The sequence below is a fragment of the Asterias rubens genome, chromosome 10 (assembly GCF_902459465.1).
Source record: "Asterias rubens chromosome 10, eAstRub1.3, whole genome shotgun sequence".
Lineage (NCBI taxonomy): Eukaryota > Metazoa > Echinodermata > Asteroidea > Forcipulatida > Asteriidae > Asterias > Asterias rubens.
This window is the reverse complement of record NC_047071.1, coordinates 16,091,745-16,114,326: the sequence shown is the minus strand read 5'-3', so window position 1 is coordinate 16,114,326 and position 22,582 is coordinate 16,091,745. Positions and strand designations below refer to the sequence as shown.

At 38.9% G+C, this 22,582-nt stretch overlaps 2 protein-coding genes across 4 annotated transcripts in view; one reads left to right on the top strand and one right to left on the bottom strand.

Moving 5' to 3' along the window:
* The window catches only part of LOC117295377 (furin-1-like), a 55,444-nt gene extending 40,726 nt beyond the window's left edge, over positions 1–14,718 (top strand). For both annotated transcript variants that reach the window (XM_033777994.1, XM_033777993.1), the window contains exons 8-14: positions 1,039–1,211; positions 4,196–4,408; positions 5,614–5,714; positions 6,386–6,489; positions 6,701–6,818; positions 7,298–7,608; positions 10,679–14,718. In XM_033777994.1, the coding sequence (XP_033633885.1) occupies positions 1,039–1,211; positions 4,196–4,408; positions 5,614–5,714; positions 6,386–6,489; positions 6,701–6,818; positions 7,298–7,608; positions 10,679–11,193 (1,535 nt within the window). In that variant the 3' untranslated portion in view covers positions 11,194–14,718. The remainder of the gene's footprint in view (positions 1–1,038; positions 1,212–4,195; positions 4,409–5,613; positions 5,715–6,385; positions 6,490–6,700; positions 6,819–7,297; positions 7,609–10,678) is intronic.
* A 1,552-nt stretch (positions 14,719–16,270) lies between these two features.
* On the bottom strand, positions 16,271–21,183 carry LOC117295839 (TIMELESS-interacting protein-like). Of its 2 annotated transcripts, none has more exons than XM_033778612.1 (7): positions 21,141–21,183; positions 20,287–20,464; positions 19,686–19,785; positions 19,111–19,309; positions 18,567–18,630; positions 18,098–18,213; positions 16,271–17,569 (listed from the first exon to the last, which is right to left on the bottom strand). In XM_033778612.1, the coding sequence occupies exons 2-7, from the start codon at positions 20,447–20,449 to the stop codon at positions 16,736–16,738; spliced, it is 1,476 nt and encodes a 491-aa protein (XP_033634503.1). In that variant the 5' UTR covers positions 20,450–20,464; positions 21,141–21,183; the 3' UTR covers positions 16,271–16,735. The 2 variants fall into 2 exon arrangements, with proteins under 2 accessions (XP_033634503.1, XP_033634504.1); XM_033778613.1 differs by having other exon boundaries at positions 19,686–19,776.
* Positions 21,184–22,582: the final 1,399 nt, after the last annotated feature.

The window sequence follows — 22,582 nt, the reverse complement described above, 5'->3', positions numbered from 1 at the left end:
ATTGGATTTTAAAACGTTGAGAACTCTTTCCCACTCTGACTGGAAAAGAAAACACAAAACGTCAAGCTGTTTAAAACATCACATCTTGCGGAATCAATTGGGTTGCATAATTGCCGGCGAGGTGTAAATTAGATTGCAATTAGGCGGAGGTTTCTAGAGTTAATTGAGTCATGGGGATTATGCTGAGAGGCCTCCTTGGTTGACCGCGCACCTTGCCTAGTATGGACAATGCTGAGTGCCAGCATGGCTTGATCAACAGCGGTACGGGTCATTATTTGGTGAAGTTTGTGGTACCACCATCGGGCCTGTGTTTCCTTAATTTTTGAAAGGGGCTAGGCAACATGGCATCTTCTCTTTGGTAATAAAGCGCTATGAGAAATTGTTACTTTCTACTGGAGCATTTCTAGGGCACCAAGGCAATGCCAGGGGGGCATTGTCTTGAGTTGCCTTTGTAAAATATCAGGCCTGCACCATGTGTGAATCTCTTTTTACTAGTGTTCACAAATCATGTATGTAGGTCTGTGGACTGTATTTAAAATTTGAGATATATGGTATTTATAATTATCTTTATAATAATGCATAGTCCTTTTCACACTCAAAAGGCATCTCAAAGCGCTTGTTATTTATGGTTTTGATTATAAGACCCATTTGACATGTATGTTTCAACTTATAAGGCGAAAAAGTATTGAGCGTATCGTGCTTACTTTACACCGTCGGTGTTAGGGTAAACCAAATATGATTGGTAATAAATAAAGAACATGATAGATCCCTTGCATGTGATGTCACAAACTCAAAAACCACCGTCATACGGGTCAAAAAGCGCCCTCACTGGGGTCAAAGGAGGCAAATCATGAGACGATAGCTGTTCTTTGTGTGTATAAAAAAACGTGCACGTGAGCTCAGCGTCCCTGTAGCGTTTCGTATTATGCAAGGTGTCTATCGCACATTGGAATTGTTATCAACTTGATACCATGACTCCTGTCATGAGATTTAGTTCTAAATTGTTGTTCAATAAATGTGTTTTGTTTGTGATCCTAGGGGTACGTATGCTGGATGGGGACGTAACAGACGCAGTGGAGGCTAGATCGTTAAGCCACAAGCCGCAGCATGTAGACATTTACAGTGCAAGCTGGGGACCTGATGATGATGGCAAGACGGTGGACGGCCCTGGAAAACTGGCTAAGAAGGCGTTCTGTGAAGGCGTTACAAAGGTATTTAATGTTAAGATAGATGGGATTTGGGTTGAAGAGACAGAATGTTGGTTATAAGGGAATACTCTGTGCTGGCAAAGAAGGCATTCTGTGTTGGGAAAGAAAGTATTCTGCGCTGGCAAAAAAGGTTCTGTGAAGTCGTTACAAAGGTATTAATGTTGAGATAAGGGGATTCGGATGGTAGTTACAGAATGATAGTTAATAGAGAACAAAAGTGCAAAATATTCTGCGCTGGCAAAGAAGGCGTTCTATGCTGGCAAAGAAGGCATTCTGTATTGGAAAAGAAGGCATTCTGTATTGAAAAAGAAGGCATTCTGTATTGGAAAAGAAGGCATTCTGTATTGGAAAAGAAGGCATTCTGTATTGAAAAAGAAGGCATTCTGTATTGGAAAAGAAGGCATTCTGTATTGAAAAAGAAGGCATTCTGTATTGAAAAAGAAGGCATTCTGTATTGAAAAAGAAGGCATTCTGTATTGGAAAAGAAGGCATTCTGTATTGGAAAAGAAGGCATTCTGTATTGGAAAAGAAGGCATTCTGTATTGGAAAAGAAGGCAAACGAAAATAGCTGAACAGTTTCTTGCTGTTTTTAAACTTCAGCTGAAACTTTCACAGGTAATTTGTTTTGTATCTTTATCAAAAAGTTTGCCTATAACTCAGTATTACATTGAAAAAAAAAAAATCTATGACTACCTAATGCACATTTTGTCCAGGCAGTCTTCAAAAAATCAGGTCCCAAAGTGTCAACATCCGACATCTGGTTTTTGGCTTTTTTGTTTTTTGTTTTTCGGAAAACAAATCATAAAATGGAGAAATTGAGCACAACAGGTGAACCTCAATCTCAAAAGCCCCCTCATCACTCCAATATACATACCCTCAAAATGAAAAGGGGCGAGAAAAAAAAACAGAAGGGGGGAAAAAAAGCAACTTACTTTGGAATGCAATCTTGTGCAAATAGTATTTGCTGATGGGCATATGGTGGGTAGAATCCGATATTAATGCCTAAATCTGCGACCAGGATGCGGGGGGATTAGGGAGGTATTGGCACTTTGTAGTGTGCCCTCCTTGTTCGTTCCTGTTTGCTGCTCTTATGTTTTGAGTGCTGGATTGTGTTTATGGGTTGCTTGTCGCCTTGGGCTGCTGGGCTTTTTTACCCTCACTGTCGAAATCAAATTCCCCTCCCCGAGAAAGATATATAATATATTTTCAGGGTTTACCTTTTTCAGTGACTAGTCAGTAGGATCAGTTAGCTTTTCATTTCAATGGTCCGCTGGCTTTTGCACATGTCCGTTATTCATATTAAAGGCAGTGGACACTATTGGCCATTGTCAAAGACTAGCCTTCACAGTTGGTGTATCTCAACATAAGCATAAAATAACAAACCTGTGAAAATTTGAGCTCAATCGGTCATCGAACTTGCGAGATAATAATGAAAGAAAAAAACACCCTTGTCACACGAAGTTGTGTGCGTTTAGATGGTTGATTTTGAGACCTCAAGTTCTAAATGTGAGGTTTCGAAATCAAATTCGTGGAAAATTAAAAAACTCTAAAAATAATTTCAGGGCAAAATTAAGATTAAGTGAAGTTGGGGTTAGATTAAGTGAAGATCAAATTTTTTTCTTGAATTTGTTCAGTGACTGGCCCCCCCTAGAGCAATTGACATCCAATGTGATAAGTTTTAGCTCTACGATACTTGCCTTGGTGCCCCATGAATGAAATGTTGCAGTAGAAATTTACTTAATTTTCCGCATAGAGGAAATTCGCCTTGGTGCCCCTTGCTCTTTCAATAATGAAGCTATAGGCCTGCATGCACTAAATTTGTACGTACATCCCTCCCTTAAAGGTCCCAGGCCACGCTGTCAGTGCGAGCAGCTGATAATGCCCCCCCCCCAATTTCATGAAGACGTCGTGTGGGTAGAAGATACCCACATTGAAGGGGAGTTGCAAAGCCTGCATTGCTTTATCAGTCAGTGGCAGTAAGCCTGTGCCAAAACGCCAAAAGCAAACAGCATGTACAAGGTTCAACCTGATGGTGCTGAGCGTCAACCCCTTGGGTGGGGGGTTGTGGTGGGTGGGGGGGGGGGGGTTATACCATGAGTAGTTCCAAGTAATGCCATGGACTGAAATACTTTCCAGATACAAATTAGTAATCTGTGCTGTTTTTAAAAATAGCGCATTAAACATCTCAAGCAGAAACTTCTATCAGTTTCATTCTTATGCTAGAGTTATTTTGTTACAGTGGTCTGATAGATGGTGAAATATTGATTTTTTTGTATGGATTCATTCATACCCTTCAGTTTCTAGGAAATGTGTTATTTAAGCTTTTATTTTGAAAGTGCTCCATTTTAGAAATATTTTCCACAGTTTGGTCTGCAATAGGCCACTGTTTTATTATTCCTTTTAATTTGACTCTTAATTTTAAGCTTGAGGCCAACAATAAATTGTCAAAGACCGGTATCTGCACTTAAAGCAACCCAACATGTGAATTTAAACAATCCTGTAAAAGTTCTAGCTCAATCGGTCATCAGAGTCACTAGTGGAAAAAACTTTCTATAGATTTCGCTGATCAAACATCAGGTTTTATGTGTCAGAAAATTAAAAGTAATTATTTTACTTATTTTAAGCCTCATTATTCGTAAAGTTTTTGAAAAACAAGTGAAAATCACAGAGCAATGTTTTCAGGCGAATTTAGTTAAATCGGTTGTTCATGCTAAAATAACTTTTGTGAATTTTTTGTACTCATTTCTCAAAAACTACAGCACCTCACCAAGTAATGTTTTAAGGGGAGCTTTCTACCATCACCAAGTAATGTTTTAAGGGAAGCTTTCTACCATCATTATCTTTAAACCATGTAACTTTAGTGTAAATCTGTGGACATTTGTGTTTTGTGTCTTACCAAAAATACCCAAACCCTTTAAAAGTTTAAGCAACTTCATGACATTTTTCTTGATTTCCGTTTGTCCTCCTTTTTTTTTTCGGCTACCTAGGGTCGTCATGGACTCGGCTCGATCTTCGTCTGGGCTTCTGGTAATGGCGGCCGGGCCAAAGACAGCTGCAACTGCGACGGCTACACTAACTCCATCTACACCATATCAGTCAGCAGTGTGTCAGAGGGAGGCAAGATTCCCTGGTACTCGGAACCATGTGCATCAACGTTAGCAACCACGTACAGTAGCGGGGGTCCTAAAGAAAAAGAAGTTGTAAGTGCCCCCCCCTTTTTTTTTTTTTACCAACCCATCCACCCCACTTTTTATTTATTTTGGAAATAATATTGATAGCCTGTTATGACTCAAATAACAGGGTTGTACGACAAATAGAAATGCCATTTATTCTGAGAGGCTTGATTGCTGTTAAATTCCAATTTTCACCTTTAGAGGCGGGTGGTTAATATCACATCTGTCTGAATTAGATGCGTCTAAGCTGCTTCCTTAATGGGGTACAATTAAATTATAGTTTCCCTCTCGAAAGTGATTATAGCTCAGACAGTGTTAAGGCACTGGACACGTTTGGTAATTGTCAAAGACCAGTATTCTCACTTGGTTTATCTCAACATATGCATAAAATAACAAACCTCTGAAAATTTTGGCTCAATTGGTTATTGGAGTTGCAAGAAAATGATTAAAGAAAAAAAACCACCATTGTTGTACAAATTAGTGTGCTTTTAGATAGGAATAAAAGGCTAGAAGTTTTTAATTATTTTAGTGATAAATTACCTCTTTCTCAAAAACTTCAGAGGGATTCGTTTTTCACAATGTTTTATACTATCAACAACTATTGGTTGCTTGTTACCAAGTAAGGTTTTATGCTAATATATATATTTTGAGTAGTTGCCAAATGTGTCCAGTCCAGTTTAAGTTAAGCTCTTTATAACAGACTCTGGAAGGCAGGCATTTAGTCAGTCGGCGTGTTAATCTCGGCCTTTAAATCGAGAGTTGATTTGATTTGTGAACCCCCTTGCAATAGATTGAGTTATTGGGTTTCGCCACATTTGCATTGGCTGATCATTCAAACTGACTTTAACGTTTTCAAATCAAGCAAAATGTAAAGAAGCTTCCCCCATTTTGATCTTTTAATAATAATAATGATAATGTTAAGAGTCTACCAAAGCGGCTTGATCAAAGAGAAATATTTGTAAAACAGTTTTTTTCAAAGTTTGGACTGTTTCAAGTAGCAGCTTATAAAGGATAGTAAGTCGCTGCTGTGCACTCAGCAGCCACTGGTAGAAACACCAGCGCAAAACCCTGTTTCTTAGCGATAATTGTAACTGGTTCTTTAACGCGCATTACAAAGCGCATGAGCCTACAATGTAATACGGTCACTGTGTCAGTGGGTTTTCCCCGGATAGGACATGCTAAGCACGTCGGTGAAGGGTAACAATACGATTTTTGTTGGTTTTGTTTTTCAGATAACAACAGACCTTAATCTAGGATGTACAGATCGCCACAGTGGAACTTCGGCATCAGCGCCGCTCGCTGCTGGGATGTGCGCCCTCGCACTGCAAGCAAAGTAAGTCAACTCTCGCACCATTTAAATGGATTGGATGGTAATAATAAAATGATATATTAATACTTAGTTCTTGTATGTAGTAAGTTAGATTTGTGGTGACACCATGTAAGAAATCTCTTTTGTGAGTAGTGGTGGCTCTGAGAAGAGCAGGGCCCAATTTCATAGCGCTGCTAAGCACAAAAATTTGCTGAGCATGAAATTTCTTCCTTGATAAAAACAGGATTACCAACCAAATTTCTACGTGATTTTCAGATTAAGCGAACAACAGCTAAATACCAGTAGCAATCAATATTGAACAAATGAAAATTTGGTTGGTAATCCTGTTTTTATCAAGGAAGAAATTTCATGCTTAGCAAATTTTTGTGCTTAGCAGCTCTATGAAATTGGGCTCTGGTTTGTTCTGCTCAACGTTTTCAATCAGTGTGCTCTGATCGTCTTCTGGGGAATGGCGGTCAGAGCATACTGATTGAGAGAAGACAGTCGGAACTCACAGATTGAAATGTCGAGCAGAAACGTCCCATCTTAAGGATGAAGCAACAATGGTTTGCTTAAGGACACAACCAGGACTTGAACCCATACTCTGCTGAACAGAAACACCAGAGTTTGAGTTCGGTGCGCTTGTCCATTTGACCATGGCACACAACTAAACTATTCTTTTGTGTCTTCTGTAGCCCTCATCTGACATGGAGAGATTTGCAGCACATTATTGTCATGACGTCTAGATCAGATCATCTAGAAGCAACAGACTGGCTCACTAACGGCGCAGGCTACAAAGGTAAACTTAAACTACCAATGGCATGTTTTTTGTTGACTTATTGGTCTCTGCAAAGCAATTTACATCTGCCTGAGTTGCGACTTTTGAGATGCTCCCTAATCTTTCAAATGAAAAAAAAATGAATGATGTACAATACTGTATTTTATACTTTATTTTTCAAACCAAACCCTGCCTTAATTTTCCCGGCCTGTTTGTTTGTTCCTCCTTGCAGTGAGCCATTCTTATGGATTTGGTTTAATGGATGCTGACGCTATGGTGACGATGGCCAGGACTTGGAATCGAGTGCCAGAGCAGCATATATGTTCAGAGAATGCCTTAGCTCAACCAAGGTAAGTGTTGTTACTAAAAAAATAAACTGCAAGGGAAACCGCAACATTGAGGACTGACCACTGGACCAAGGTGACCCCAGTGACCCCCTGTCAAAGAGGCTTAAGGTGGATAAGGAGTGTTTTCTTGACCTAACAGGGCCCAACTTCATGGCTCTGCTTACCATAAGCAAAGAATCGGCAACTACGGAAGCAGGAAATTCTGCGCTTACACCAGGATATTTCACGGGTTCTCAGGGAAGTTTTGCTTGTGCGTACTCCACAGTACAAGGCATTCTTTTCTTACTCAGCTACATGTAGCGCAGAAATTCTGCGTTTGCAATAGCGGAGAATGGGGATCGTAAGCGCAGAATTCGGCGGTAAGCAGAGCCATGAAGTGGGGCCCTGATTAATAACCTGCTGCTGGTTTCTATCGAGCAAGGACAAGTTATGGACTCAGAGCTTGACATTTATTCGCTCTCTCATCTTGTCAATTTCTCCAGGGCAATTCCAGCAAGAGGTAACCTAGCGATAAGATTCAACACCTCTGGATGTAGCAATACTCCCCAGTACGTCCAGCATGTCGAGGTGGTGCATGCCCGCATCACCCTAAACTTCAACCACCGCGGTGACCTCAACATCAAGCTGACGTCCCCGTCAGGCACCACGGCCACGCTGCTGCCCTCCAGGCCCAGGGACAGTTCCCCCGAGGGTTTCTCCAACTGGGAGTTTATGAGCACGCACTCGTGGGGGGAGAACCCAGCGGGGGTTTGGACGCTGGTGATTCAGAACCACGGCAGCGCCTCAAATCATGGTAAGGGCTAGAGTGCTTAGTGTGACATTAAGCGCAGACTTTATAACAAATAGATTCCCTTGCACAACATGCAAGGTGCATACACGCGCGTCTCCTGTTCGCCATTTTAGGGGTCAAACATAACTTGCAAGTAACTGTTTATCATTGTGACGTCATAGATGCTTAACCAATCACACAGCAGTACTCCCATTCCCAGTATCTTTCATTGAACTTGGTTGGCCTATGTACTTGATTCATACATGCATGGCAGGCGACTTTTGATTTGTCAGTTTTATTTACTTTTTTATTTATTTAATTTTTTTTTTTTATGTATAATTTTTATATATTTTTATTTCTTTGGTGTTGGGGGGTGGCCTTGTTTTTAAAAAGTTTGCCTCATTCATATTGGCATGAGTTACATTTGCCTGAATTGCAAGTCTGCTATATTTGCATGAAACTCTATTTTGAAACAAAGAGTCCTCAGACAAATTGGGTATGAATTGGAATTTTGGGCCTTTTCCAAACCTAGGCTCTGGCTCCAGCACCATACTCTATTTGATGTTAAAGCACCATGCAAAATGTGCACTTGACCCCAAAATTGATGGCGGAGCTTGAGCCTTCACCCTATGTTTGCAAAAGGTCCCTGGGTTAAGTCACTCCTCTGAATCGCAGAACCTGAAAAAATCTGCTGACAATTTTTAATTAGTGTGCATGCTCTTTATCTGGTGACCCAAAACATGCAGCAAAAAAAAAAAAAAAAACCTGCTGAGAACACAATCCTGTCATTTGCACCTCTTGCCCCCCCCCCCCGATTTATTCCCAAACCTATCATTACAGTGCAAGCATTATCCATGCTGTGAGTTGCTGTGGGTTATCCTGTTGCAATTTAACCCCTGAACAAACAGTTTCTGCCTTAACCCTGTGTTGACCCCAAGTTAAAAAAATTTAAAAAAATTCTTCTGCAACATACATTTTTCAGCCAATACTTTCCAAGCTTCATCCACACTGAATTGATTTATTGATTGCACTGTCACAGCTTAATCCCTACAAATGTTTCACATGGAAACACAAAGCTATTACAGCACGCTTTAATGTGTCTCTTCAGCAGATTTCACACTACACAAGCTTTGAGCGACACTTTCCTTGCACCATTTCATTTTTACCCCCAAAAATTAGTTCACTGTTTGATCGCAGATCACAGACACCATCACCCCTGCCTTTTTCGCCATATTTATTTCAAACTATGTCATCATGTCATTCGCATTTGTGTTTTTGACCTTAATAACTATTGCCCAGGCTGTAAGTTTCCGTTTTTGATGCTGCATGTCCAAATTTTATTTGAGTGTGATTGAAAGGTTGCCATACCTATTTCCAAGTTGTGTTCTTTTCTTCCCATTTACCAATCTGTCCTATTTCCACCAATTTTCACTCAGTTTATCAAAACTTTTTTTAGTGATGACCCTTTAATGGTCATAGCCAATTACTATTTTGGTCAATGGCCAGTGTTTAACACATGGCAAGTTCAACCAAAGTATGCATTGGTTATGACCACAAAAAAATGCACCCCTGGGCCCAATTTCATAGAGCTGCTTAGCAAAGAAATTTGCTCAGTAGGAAATGTTTGCCTTGATGAAAACAGGATTACCAACCAAATTTCCACGTGATTTTCAGGATTTATAAGCAAACAACAGCTTAATACCCAGCAACAAGCAATTCAACAAATGGAAATTTTGGTTGGTAATCCTGTTTTTATCAGGGAAGAAATTTCATGCAAATTTTGTGCTTAGCAGCTCTATGAAATTGGGCCCTGGTCTTTCCAAGTATGCAAACCCCGATTTTGGTCAGGTCAGGTTGGCTCAGTGGTTTCTGTCCCTGCCTTGTTCCTCTGTGGACCCTGGTACGATACCCGAATTCAAAGCCTGGCATGGGGATTGGGTTTGCAGTCACTACCTGACTGCATGGATTTTCCCTCTTTGGGGTTTTCCTCCCACGTCTAAAGCCCAAATTTCTTTATTGTCTTCTTTACAAAAGTTTACAGATTCAGATTTAGAAATACTTTCCAACTGTCTTCACTCCCATTGTGGTCCCTGGTTTTTACAAATCATTCCATACTTGGGTATTTTACGTCTGGCATTTTGTACTCTCCCCATGCTTTTGATTTTAGCAGTTTTCTTTGTGAGGTTGTAAGTGCAAAATATACTTATAAAATATGAGCAGCGTTCATAGTCAGGCTGCATATTTTCTCAAATGACCTAAAGAAAAGATTTCTTTGGGGGCGTTTTAATGCTGTTTCCATTTTGCAGCACATGTTCATCAACTTGAATTTAAAAATTTAGCTGTGCACTAAAGGAAAAATTAACTCAAAATGGAAATGTTGTATTAACATTGTGTTTTACTTCAAGAATTCAATCAAAATGTATGTAAATTAAGCTAGATGGAAAATTTAAATAATTGGTTGTGTTTGTTTTATCTGCTCAAGTCTTCCAAAATTTAAATCAGTTGATACTTCTGCTCAACTTTTCCAAAATTGAAAAGATGATTCGATACTTAATATTTTGCACTTTAGCCTGTTTTTTATTTGACCTATAACCTTATGCATTGACGTTACCACAAGGCCAGGTTGCATTAAACACATGTGTCAGGGTTGTGTGTTCATTTGTGAAGAAGATCATGAAAAATAATGAATCTGCGAAACGGAACCCTTTTGAGGGCGTCTGCATAAGGTTTAAAGCATGCCTGCTCCATATATGCTTGCACATCTATGTAATTTCCTTCTTACTTAGGTACTGTCGAAAACTACTTTCTTGTTCTTTACGGGACTGAGTTTGACCCACTGGCCCCCCGCGGTGGTCCCCAATACTGCTCCGACCACCACCACCTGTCTGTAGATGCCACTCCACAACTAGGGCTGTACGGTACTTGCGTGCACACAGAGTACGTGCCTAGTGCGAATGAAACATGCCCCACGGTGATGGACAATCTCTCCTCCTCTGCTGTGCGCCAAGGCTTGTACAGCCCCGTGGGTAATGTAGTTGGCATTCTGCTATTCCACACTGGCCTGTTGCTTACTCCAGATCTTCTTTGCGCCTAGGTACCCTCAAGCTTTGGACATTGGTGATGTACGGCACGGAGGTGCACCCCTTGGAGGACCACATTGGGCCCAACAACTGCCCCGAGGGCCAGTACCTCTCCACGGACGTCCGCAACGGGAACAGTACAGGTATCTCCAACGAAACACAAATAGTCCACACCTGTTGGCCGTGCTACCAAACCTGCAAGACGTGCTTCGGTCCAAATGACAACCAGTGTCTGGCGTGCCACAACAGCTACATTAAACGTGACGTGTACTGCATTACACCGCACCCGTACACCGGAAACGTCTTACTGACCGTGCTGTTGATGTGTGTGAGCTTGTCAGCGCTATTCTTTCTGCTGTTTCTCACGCTGCAAGCGTACAGCCAGGGTCTGTGCTGCTGGTCGATGGGGCCCACACCCACTGAATGCGGGTCTGACTATGAGTATCAAAAACTAACCAAGGAGTTTGATTCGGATGGTGAGGATGATGCGCGAGTCATATACACCGGGAAGACGATGTCGCCAATTTGAACCACTCACAGCCTGACTACTAAAAAGATAATTTCTTAGAATTGTTTGTTTTAAGGTAATTTGGTTTTGTTTTATTTGTTCTTGTAAAAGTAGAATTTGAGGAAGTCGAAATATATATATTTATTGTGTAAATTAATCAGAGTCTTTTGTTCGATTGTTAGAAGTAATTTTGTTGCGGTTGCCCAATTTCAGAGAGCTGCTGAATAAAGCACCTAAGCACAACCAACTTCTGCTTACCACAATAAGGCTACCAACCAAAATACTATGTCACATATACCATCATGGTTATTGTTTTGCTTAGCAGAAAGTCAGTAAGTAGTATATTTCTGCTTGAAAGCAGCTCTATGAAATTGGGTCTGTATTTTGTTCACCCTTCCCATCTGTAACAACTTACAAATTATAATCAGGTTTGTGTGAAGGTGATGCACTTTCCAATCATCTTTGTGTTCCACTATTTCTACACAACATTCACACTCCAAAACTGTCATATCTTAAAACATTAATATATTTATCAATTACAGAGTCTAAATATTTTGTAACATACCATTAATACTAGTTCATAAAAAGTCACCATACATTTTTTTTTTTGTCAATTCTAGTTTTTGAAAGTACTGGAAGGCAAAATCTTGTTAGGAGTGGGATTTTTTCTGAACACATGTATTGTAGTCGGGCATTATTATATTCCCTCTTTTTTTTATATCATTTATTTTTTCTATGTAAAATCTTTAAATCTGTTAATCGTTGTAGGTTGGCCCTTGTACTAAAAAAAAATGAAGTGAAACTGCCAAAAAGATTACAAAGCATTATTGAAAAAAGTTGTTACCCGAGGAAAACTTAAAATGGTTTCTTTTCATGTTGAATGCTGGCTGCCTCTAGAGGGGTTGGCAAATATATCAAATCTCAACTTCAGAATCACAACTTCCTCTTGACTCATCTTTTCCGTCCCTTGATAGTCTCCGCTATGTGTGTTAAATTACATCTGCTCTTTTCCATTCACACTGGCATAAAAAAAAGCTACCATTGTTTTGTAGTAACATTCTTTAGATCAGCATTTCCACAGTTGCTCATTTTCCAATTTTAAAACGGAAATCTGATTTGGTTTCCATTACTTTGTAGTAGAGACTTGTACATGTAGTTGACGTTGAACAAATTTAAATTTACACAGCTAAGAAAATTATTCAGAGAACCATATCTTTTTACTCTGGTGGCCAGTTCACACTTTTTCTAAAATAGCACAATATTAAGAATTGTAGTTAGCCATTATAAATAAGTTTGACTATGATGCTTGTAGTTGATTTTGAACAAATTTCAACGTACATTGTCAAGGAAAACTATTTGAAGAGCCATATTTATTTTTATTCCTGTGGCCAGTTCACACTTTCTCAAAAATGGAGTTGTAGGTATTCATAAATAAAGTCATGCAAAAGTATAATATTCATGGCTCTGCTTACTGTCAAGTAACAACTCTCCGCTTACTGTGCAAGCGCCAAATTTCTGCGCAAGCTGTGTTAGTGAAGAGTGCTTAGTTACGTGGTGAAGTACACAGGCACAGCAGACCAACTTCTCTGCTAGGCTGTGAAATACACCTTAAGAAAGCCTGGAATTCCCTGCTTCCATAAATGCTGACTCTTTGCTTTTGGTAAGCAGAGCCATAAAGTTGGTCCAAGCTAAGATTATCTGTTCTTTTAATGCTTGAAAAAGCCATTAACCTTTGACATGACATTTAACATAATACCGTTATGCATTACTCCAATCAAATGACAAAGGTCCGTGTAATACATTCAATCCATTAAACAAATAATTATTCACATTTTATTCCATAAAAAAATCTATATAGTTAGGAAATTTAGCATTTGTATATAAGAGATAATACTTACACCCTAGTGTGCCTTTTATATATCTCCGAGCCATACAGTATTTTGACTTTGGCAAGACATGGTGCATCACACAGTTCATGTAGTTGGCTTTCTTTCATGTCGGGAAATATAACGTACATGTTTCACGTAGGCCCTTTTCGAATCCACGGCTTCAGCTTTGGATTCGGCTTCAGGCTCCATTCTCTCGTCTGAAGCCCTGAGCGCATATGCAAAGGACGCGCAATTGTCAAGAGAACCGTGGGGCCAAGCTAGCCTGAGCCGAATCCAAGGTTTCGAAGAGGGCCAAAATGTCATGCTCTAGGCATTATATTAGGTATGTTTATACATACATGTACAGTTGTTATTAGAACTCTAAATAGCTATTACTGATATTTATTTGACAAAAGCTTTTCAGTGAGTTTGCTGGTGACTGTCTAGGGAATGATATCGTCAGGCGATGTTTTGTGCACACTGAATGCTATTTTCTTCACAGAGTTGCCCCTCACCTGAAGAAAAATTCAAGAGCCAGTTTCAAGTCCTGTACAACTGCCAACTAATTGATTTCTTTAAATTTAATGCACACCTCACTTTGTTACCTCACTCACAGGCTTCACAGTCTGACATTGGGATTGGTGATTTTGAAGCTCCACTATCTCGCACCCACTATGAGCAAGTTCGAGTGCCCACATTTAGTTTACCTGTGATTAACCCCTGACTAGCAATGTATGTACGTTCACGGTGACACACTCACTGGAACGACTCGTTTGGAAGTCTAGTCAAACATCAATACAATGTTTAATACTTCCATCGCCTTCCGCCTTTTCGCTATAGTGTCACTGGTTCCCTTCTTCACTTAATACATGTTAGCATGGAACAGGCTATCAGGACCAGTAAACAAACCATGGTCCTGAGGTTGGTTACAAATGGTGGACCACCAATGTTCAACAAGTCTGGGTTCGAGTCAAAAAAGTTGACCTTTAGTTAACCATGGTGCGCACTCGAACTTGCTCCAAGTGGTGAGAAAAACTAAGCCTGAGTTTGTCAAATACAGTATATCCTATTTCAATTATTATTACTCCTTGAAGATGTTTGAATATTTTTTTATTATTACGTGTATTAGCTCGGATTAATTATTCAAATTAGGAACTTCCATATAAGGTGTACAAATTATGTTGATGTTGTTTCAAGGGATTTAAAATTCACTGTCTAATGTTATAGTTAGTTCAAACTTGTTTATTTTGTTTTCATGAAACTTCAAAGGAAAAGGGACCTTCTGGTTTTTAGTTGGAGGGCACATCAACCATTTTGGAAACCATACCTTTTAATTGGGTAAACAAATGATGTCATCCTCTATAAATAAATAATTAGACTAGCTGCTTGTAAAGCTGTCTCATGGGGGACTTCAACTTTGCTCCTTTTTGAAACGATTAGAAAGGCTTTCTGTTAAACTGTCCATTCTAAACATTGCACCTAAACTTAAAATTTAAGTCTTTTTTTTTTCCAGAGGTTTAAAAAAATAATATTTTTCTGGTGACAGCAGTTGAATATTATAGAACTTCCATTGTAGTCTTCTGGGGAATGTTTGGAGAAACGCTATGTATGAATTAAATATATTGTGTAAAGAAATGCTGATTGAAATGACATAAATACTCGCCTACAATGCATTCAAGCACTGTGTTTTATTTCTTCCAGAAAACTGCTATGTTTACCCCCTTTATCAAATTTTAGCAAAATTGTGATTTTCAGCCTTTTTTCAACAAAAATGCAAGGCTTACCCCTTGTGATTTTATCAAATTTCAGCCTATTTTCAACAAAAATGCAAGGTTCTACCCCATGTGATTTTACTTCATTTCAGCCTATTTTCAACAAAAATGCAAGGCATTACGCCTTGTGATTTTATTGAATTTCAGCCTATTTTCAACAAAAATGCAAAGCTTACCCCTTAATATTTTATCAAATTTCAGCATTTTTCCAACAAATATGCAAGGTTTACCACTTGTGATTTTATTGAATTTCAACCTATTTTCAACCAAAATTGAAGGCTTACCCCTTGTGATTTTATCAAATTTCAGCCCATTTTCAACAAAAATGCAAAGCTTACCCCTTGTGATTTTATCAAATTTCAGCCCATTTTCAAAAAAAATGCAAAGCTTACCCCTTGTGATTTTATTGAATTTCAGCCTTTATTCAACAAATATGCAAGGCTTACCCCTTGTGATTTTATTGAATTTCAGCCTTTTTTTTTGACAAAAGTACAAGGTTTACCCCATGTGATTTTATCCAATTTCAGCCCATTTTTCAACATAAATGCAAGGCTTACCCCTTGTGATTTTATCAAATTTTAGCCTATATTCGACAAAAATGCAAAGCAGTACCCCTTATGATTTTATTGAATTTCAGCCTTTATTCAACAAATATGCAAGGCTTACCCCTTGTGATTTTATTGAATTTCAGCCTCTTTTGAAAAAAAAATGGAAGGCTTACCCCTTGTGATTTTACTTCATTTCAGCCTATTTTCAACATAAATGCAAGGCTTACCCCTTGTGATTTTATCAAATTTCAGCCTATATTCAACAAAAATGCAAAGCTTACCCCTTGTGATTTTATTGAATTTCAGCCTTTATTCAACAAATATGCAAGGTTTACCTCTTGTGATTTTATTGAATTTCCACCTATTTTCAACAAAAATGCAAGGCTTACCCCTTGTGATTTTATTGAATTTCAGCCCCTTTTAAAAAAAAATGCATGGCTTACCTCTTGTGATTTTATCAAATTTCAGGCTATTTTCAACACAAATGCAAGGCTTACCTACCCCCTTGTGATTTTACTTAATTTCAGCCTATTTAAAAAAAAAATGCAAGGCTTGTGATTTTATTGAATTTCAGCCTTTTTTTTTGACAAAAGTACAAGGTTTACCCCATGTGATTTTATTTAATTTCTGCCTATTTTTAACAAAAATGCAAGGCTTACCCCTTGTGATGTTATCAAATTTCAGTCTATTTCCGACAAAAAAGCAAAGCTTACCCCTTGTGATTTTATCAAATTTCAGCATTTTTTCAACAAAAATGCAAGGCTAACCCCTTGTGATTTTATCCAATTTCAGCCTATTTTCGACAAAAATGCAAGGCTTACCCTTTGTGATTTTATCAATTTCAGCCCATTTCCAACAAAAATGCAAGGCTTACCCCTTGTGATTTTATTGAACTTTAGCCTTTTTCAACAAAAATGCAAGGGTTACCCCTTGTGATTTTATCAAATTTCAGCATTTTTTCAACAAATATGCAAGGTTTACCCCCTGTGATTTATTGAATTTCAGCATTTTTTCGACAAAAATCCAACTCAAGTATTAAATTCAGTTTCAAAAGTTTAGCAATCTCTGGTCAAACGAGATCATTCAAAGTAGTTTGTTCGCATAGATCAATCAAAAGCCAACCGCAAAAGGCTTTGTCAACCATTTAATGTCGTTGTAAATAGTAGGTAGTAAAAATTCAACTGAAAAAATTGTTAAATTGTAGTCTTTTATGCCTCTTTAATGGACTAAAATCAAAAGTGAATGAGCAAAAAACAAACAATTTATGCACAGAAAATAAAGTTGAATGCAATAGCTGTACAGTTGTTTGTATTTAAATGAGTGTGAATGAAAATTAAGTTAATTTTGGGACCAGGGAAAACCCATACTACATAAGCTATTCTACATCCATAGCCTCCTCAGTTTCTAGTTTCTTTTGATCAATTGAAATAACTGTTCCCTTCTTCGCTTCGTCTGTGGTACATCTTGCAACGTCATTCCCACCAAAATCCTCAAGGTTCTGAATACTTGTAACAGTAGCATTTTGATCCACAGTAACTCCTGTGCTCTCAGAATCTTCTCCGCAATTCCTATCATTCCCATCAAGCTCGACAGCATCCCCCGTTTCACCCGAGTCTATTTGTTCGCTTGGATTCTCGCAGGGTTCTTGGACGATCATACTTTCATCTGCAGATTCCGAATCCCATTTCAGATTCAAATCAGAAGGAGCACTCTCATCAGCATCCTCGGCAGCGTCTTGATGAACTTCCTCGGAATCAACATCGATGACGTCAGACGCTTCTTTAGGTTTGATCAACTTCACCTCTGTCGCAGAATCTACCGTCAGATCCATATAATCCGATTGTCCATTCTCCACAACCAAAGTTTCTCCAAAGGTCTGCGACCTCTCTTGAAGATTAGGAACAGCCTCCGAGTTATTAGCAACCTCTTCTAGAGGATCAGGAACAGCGTCCAAGTTCTTGGCAACCTTTTCTGGCGACTTCTTCCAGATGTTCCTCTGAGAGACCTCGAACATGGCGATGTCATTCCACAGCTGATCTTCCACCTCTGCCTCGTTGGCATGCCCACCTTCCATCTCTAGCATTTCTTCGGCTGTGATTCCGCTTGAGTTGACCTGGGAGCTTGGGGTGGGTCCTTTGGATTTACGCCGCTCCATGGCGAGGCGTTTGTTGCGCTCTATTCGATCCTTCTGTTCCTCAGAAAGTGAGGCCTGAAAAATTGGTTTAGAAAAATAATAATAATAAACAAAACTTAGGTTGAAATTTATAACAAGTAATGCGAACTAAAAATTTGAAATTACAAAATATAATGCAATTAAGTATATAGCTGTTTTAAACTACTGGCAACATAAATTTTATAGTTCAATGGTGAAACCCACGGATGCAATATTTTTACAGAGGTAAAAGAGGCAACGTTAGTTGGGGTAGGGGGCGCATCAGATATATATAGACGTTAGTGCAGCATGCTCCAGCAGGTATGTTGTGCAAGAATCTCAGGCCGCATGCACAGGCTAAAACAATTGAATTATGCACAACTCTGCTCAGCAAACGTCATGTTTTTCTTTTGACCTCGGCGAGGGCGCTGTTTTGTGCTAGTGACATCAAAGACCTTATCACAAATACTCAGTATGCGTGCATTCGGCTTGGATTAGCATGCACCTCATTCAACAGTTCGCACCTGCGCAATGGGTTTTTGCCAAAAGGTCTATGTGCAAGGAGTCTGTAAAACATTTACTCACAGTGGTTGTGGAATTGTTTGCCGTGGTTTGAGAAGCTGGTCCAGCGAGCTGTGAGAAGGAATCCATCTCCTGGTTATCATCGTCATCACCAGCGACGTTCGTATCTCCAGCACCTTCTATAAAGTAAACGAAAAATGAACAACTTCAATAAAAATTTATAACTTATGTAGAATGAATCTGAAAAAGCACAATGAACAGAGTTTGTTATCAAAAAAAAGCTTCAAGATATTTTGAATGTTAAACTTGCATCGGGGAAGAAGAATATTGTTTGGTTTTACCCATACACCGGAGAGCATAAAACAATTCTTACAGGCCTGATGCTTCCGGAAGGTAATGGAAGCAACTACCTCCGTTGCCTCTACATGTTTCTATAGAAGTTTACAATTTCCTCATAGATGAGCCCTTTACCAAAAAGAAAATGCCTTGGTGCCCTTGCCCTTTCATAAAGAAGCATCACTCCTATTCTTACCTTCATCTCCCTCGAAGTCTTCATCCATGAGAGGCATGTCCATACGAATCTTCTTAATACAGGTCTGTCATAGGAGATAAAGTCATACCGCCAGATTAGAAACAAAGTAGAGCCCGGTTCATACTCCCTCGAAATGCGATACAAATTTTTGGGTCACAAATTCGCAACGATTAGTTGGGAAGAGTTGACTTGTGCTCAACTTCTGTGAGATATTTGAAAATGGAGCTGTGACGCCGAAATGTGTATCCCATACCACTTCCCATGGTGTATTGTAAACTTGGGTGTGTTCCCTGGTTATACAGCAGTAACATGTTTAATAGCTTCAGACTTGCACCCCCGAACAAAGATATTGACAAAAATAGGGAGACCGCCAAGGTAGATAGCTCAGTTGGTAGAGCGCCGGCACTTTAATCTGGAGGTCACAGGTTCAAATCCTGTGTCTAGTAAATTTGTCTTTGTTAACCCAGAAGTAAAAATTTCAAAAAATTATTAAATTCAAACGGCACATGAGACGTAACCCAACGATGGGTTTGAAGCAAAATACCTGCACTGGTTTCTTCCGCCCCAATTTCTCGATTCTCTCAATGACCTCATCAAATGGCATCTTAGGAAACAGTCGATGAGCCCAGTGCTCCATGGTGGACATCAAGCGGTTCAGGTCACCGACCTCGTGACCTTTGCCCTTGAACTTGACCTGCTCAAAGTGTTTACTCAGGGTCGGGAGGCCTCTATCCGAGCACAGCCTGGAAGTAATTAAGATATTTTAATTGGTGTTTTTTATTTTACATTACCAACATTTTTACAGGAATTTTAAATAAAGGTGGGAGCCTTCCATTGAAAATCTTCCGCTAAAACCAAGATTCACAAGCCTGTTCTTTATTGTACTGTGCCATGTCCACTTTTTCAATTATATTTTTTGCATGGATGATGTTTTGTTTATTAACTGTTTGGACTGGCACGATTATAAAGGTGTTTCCCTTACATATTTTCATCTGCTGGCTTTACTAGTGAACCCAACTTATAAGCTCAAGCTCTGCAGATGAATGCATCTGTTGGTATAAATAAACAAAGTGTACCTCTCCTACACTTTGTTTTAATATAATGATGCGATTAACATACCGTGTGGCATCGAGCTTAGGCTGTGGCTTTCTCATAACCAACTTGCGAGGGCGCTTTCCATCGCCCTGATTCTCCTTATCTCCATCACTTCCTGGTAAATCTGTCAGCGAGAAAACAAATAGTCAAGCATAATATTTTATCCTTGAAAAAAGGTACATTTTATCAAGGAAAAGGGCTAATGAACATTTTCACATGGTACAGACTTTACGAATTTTCAGGCTTTTTAAACACAATTTTTCAGATTTCCCTCTCTAGGAAAAAATAATTATGGAACGTAGGAATAGCATGCCAGTGATTGGTAAGAGAGAGGACTTTCCAAAGAAATAATTGCTTTGAATTTTTATATTATTTGATTTCGGCCCATTAGAGGTGTAGTTTGTCAGTAACAGCAAATGGGGAAAAAAGAAAAGCAGATTGGAAATGCAACCCTTAACTTCAAACTAGAAATATTCTCACTGTATTCTGAAACCTCCAAAATTTATATGATCCATTTCTTTAAACAGCCCAAAAGCATATTTTTTTGAGTGACACTGACAGTTCATTTTATACAATAAAGAACTTTTAAATTTTATATTAAAAAGAGTCACAAGTTTCTACATACCTCCTCCACTGCCGAAAGGGTTGTCTTCACCGAAGGGATCCTCAATGTTTCTATTTGGTGAGAGAGGGGGTAAAGATCCGCCTACTGTAGGGAACTCTTCACCACTCATGTAGCCATCCCTGGCTCCGTGGATATCATCCATGTCTAGTGATATTGACTGCATATTGGGGGCATTAACCTACAATTTGGAAAAAATAGAGGGTCAGTAAAATCCGTCTGTGATCGGGTAACGTCCGTCGATGTCAGGTTTTTTTAATAACGAAAATTCAATATCGAGTATACTCGATTTATAATTATAACTGGCACTGACCGACACTGAAAAACTGAGTGACAGGTCTGCTGGTGCCGCCGCTGGGATAGACCTAATTCCGAATACCGACACGACAGTACCAGCCGACTCTATTTATTTTTGTCTAGAAAAAGTTTCCGTTTCACGCCACCACTTTGCCTTTTGGGCGAAATACTATAGATAGTATCTAATTTACCTCAATGAAATATCCCTTTTTGTAAAAATGAGTGAAAAGTGGTAGCAGGATATCCGTTAAACTTTAAAGTATTAAACCCTTCAGAAAATAGGAAACATGTACTGTGCAGTGAGTGCCCTATTTTCGTTGTTTTTGTTTGTTTGTGTGACATATGCCTACCCTACACGTAGTGTGTACACAAATCTGGTCGAAGTGTCAGAAGAAGACGACCGACACACACACACACAGATCTGCATTCCGCAATTAGTAAATTTCACAAACGAACAACAAAAAAACAATGTACTGAGCATGAACACACCTTTCATCTATCATCTAACAACAACAAAATCTTAAAACTGTCTGAAAAAGTTAATAAAAACGCTTACTTACGACTTGTGCAAAACGCAAAAAAATCTGTTCGGGTTTCGCGGGAACTCAGCCTAAAGACTTAGGGCGCCCTCTGTTGGTGTAAAATAACCTTACATGGAGTTTAGACCAACAGAGGGCGCCCTATTGTATTTTAAGATTACCGTCTATGGCCTTTTTCGAAACCACGGCTTCGGCTTTGGACTCGGCTTCAGGCTCCGTTCTCTCGTCTGAAACCCTAGGCGCGTATACGCAAAGCACGCGTAATTGTCAAAACAACCGCGGGTCTAAGCTAGCCTGATCCGAATCCAAAGTCAAATCCAGTCGTTTCGAAAAGAGCCTAACTGCTTTCCCACTTATTTTTGCTAAGCAGAAAATTGCTAAGCAATGTTTTCTGCTTGAGCAGCTCGATGAAAATTGAAACTGTGCCTAGTACTTACAATCTACATGTATATGTTTCTACAAATCAACTTACTATATGGACTATGGTGCATTCAACAAGTTTGTAAGAAATGCATTACTCGGACCAAACAAGTGGACAATACACTTGAAGTGTTTACCTTTATTCACTCGAAATACCTCGATATTGAACAATATTGCACACGGAAAAATAGAAACAAAAATTACTAGGGCCTATAGTATTCTAGATTTACAAATACATGTACACTGTACTCAAAATAGATCTCACTATTAAAACACTTGGACAAAACCACAAGGATACTCTTGGCACAAATAAATTCTTTCTGTACAAATTGTTGTACTTTCCTCTACAAAAACACACCATCTTGTATACATTAAAGGAACACGTTGCCTTGGATCGGTCGAGTTGGTCTTTGAAAAGCGTTTGTAACCGTTTGTTATAAAATGCATATGGTTGGAAAGATGTTGTCGACTAACACGGTCGGCCATTTATGGGAGTCAAATTGTTGACTCCCATAAATGGCCGACCGTGTTAGTTCGCACAGTAAAAGGAAAACCACGCAATTTTGAGGCAAATTTGTGTGGATCATTGTATTCTACTTTTAAAACATCTTTCCAACCAAATGCATTTTTAACAAAAAACGGTTACAAAGGCTTTTTATAGAACAACTGGTCCGATCTAAGGCAACGTGTTCCTTTAACATCTTTGAAGGACGGTTCATGAATATTCAAATATTCAAATGAAAAAGTTCATTATGGATTTCATACAGCAACCTTAGCTAATGACATTTTGAACTTGTTCAAGTTTTAAACTACTTTGAGTTGAGGTGACTGAATAAAATGGTGTGCAGATTTAAAATTGATTTGAAATCGTTTTGAATATTTTAGAGATCCTGGTAATCGAGTTCATGGTTCAAAGTAATGGTTGGCAAAAAGAAACATTTGGTATCTAAGAAAATTATTTGTATGGAATTTTGTCTAATTTTTTTCAACTTCACAATTTTCACATGACAACATTTTGATTCTTATGAGTATGACATTTCAAT

Excerpts from the sequence above, each read along its gene's own strand:
- LOC117295839 (XM_033778612.1), bottom strand. The coding sequence starts at position 20,449 with ATGCAGTCAATATCACTAGACATGGATGATATCCACGGAGCCAGGGAT. Across the intron at positions 19,786-20,286 it reads CCCTTTCGGCAGTGGAGGAG|ATTTACCAGGAAGTGATGGA; the intron begins GTATGTAGAAAC and ends TCTCGCTGACAG. Across the intron at positions 18,214-18,566 it reads AGACTTCGAGGGAGATGAAG|AAGGTGCTGGAGATACGAAC; the intron begins GTAAGAATAGGA and ends TTTACTTTATAG.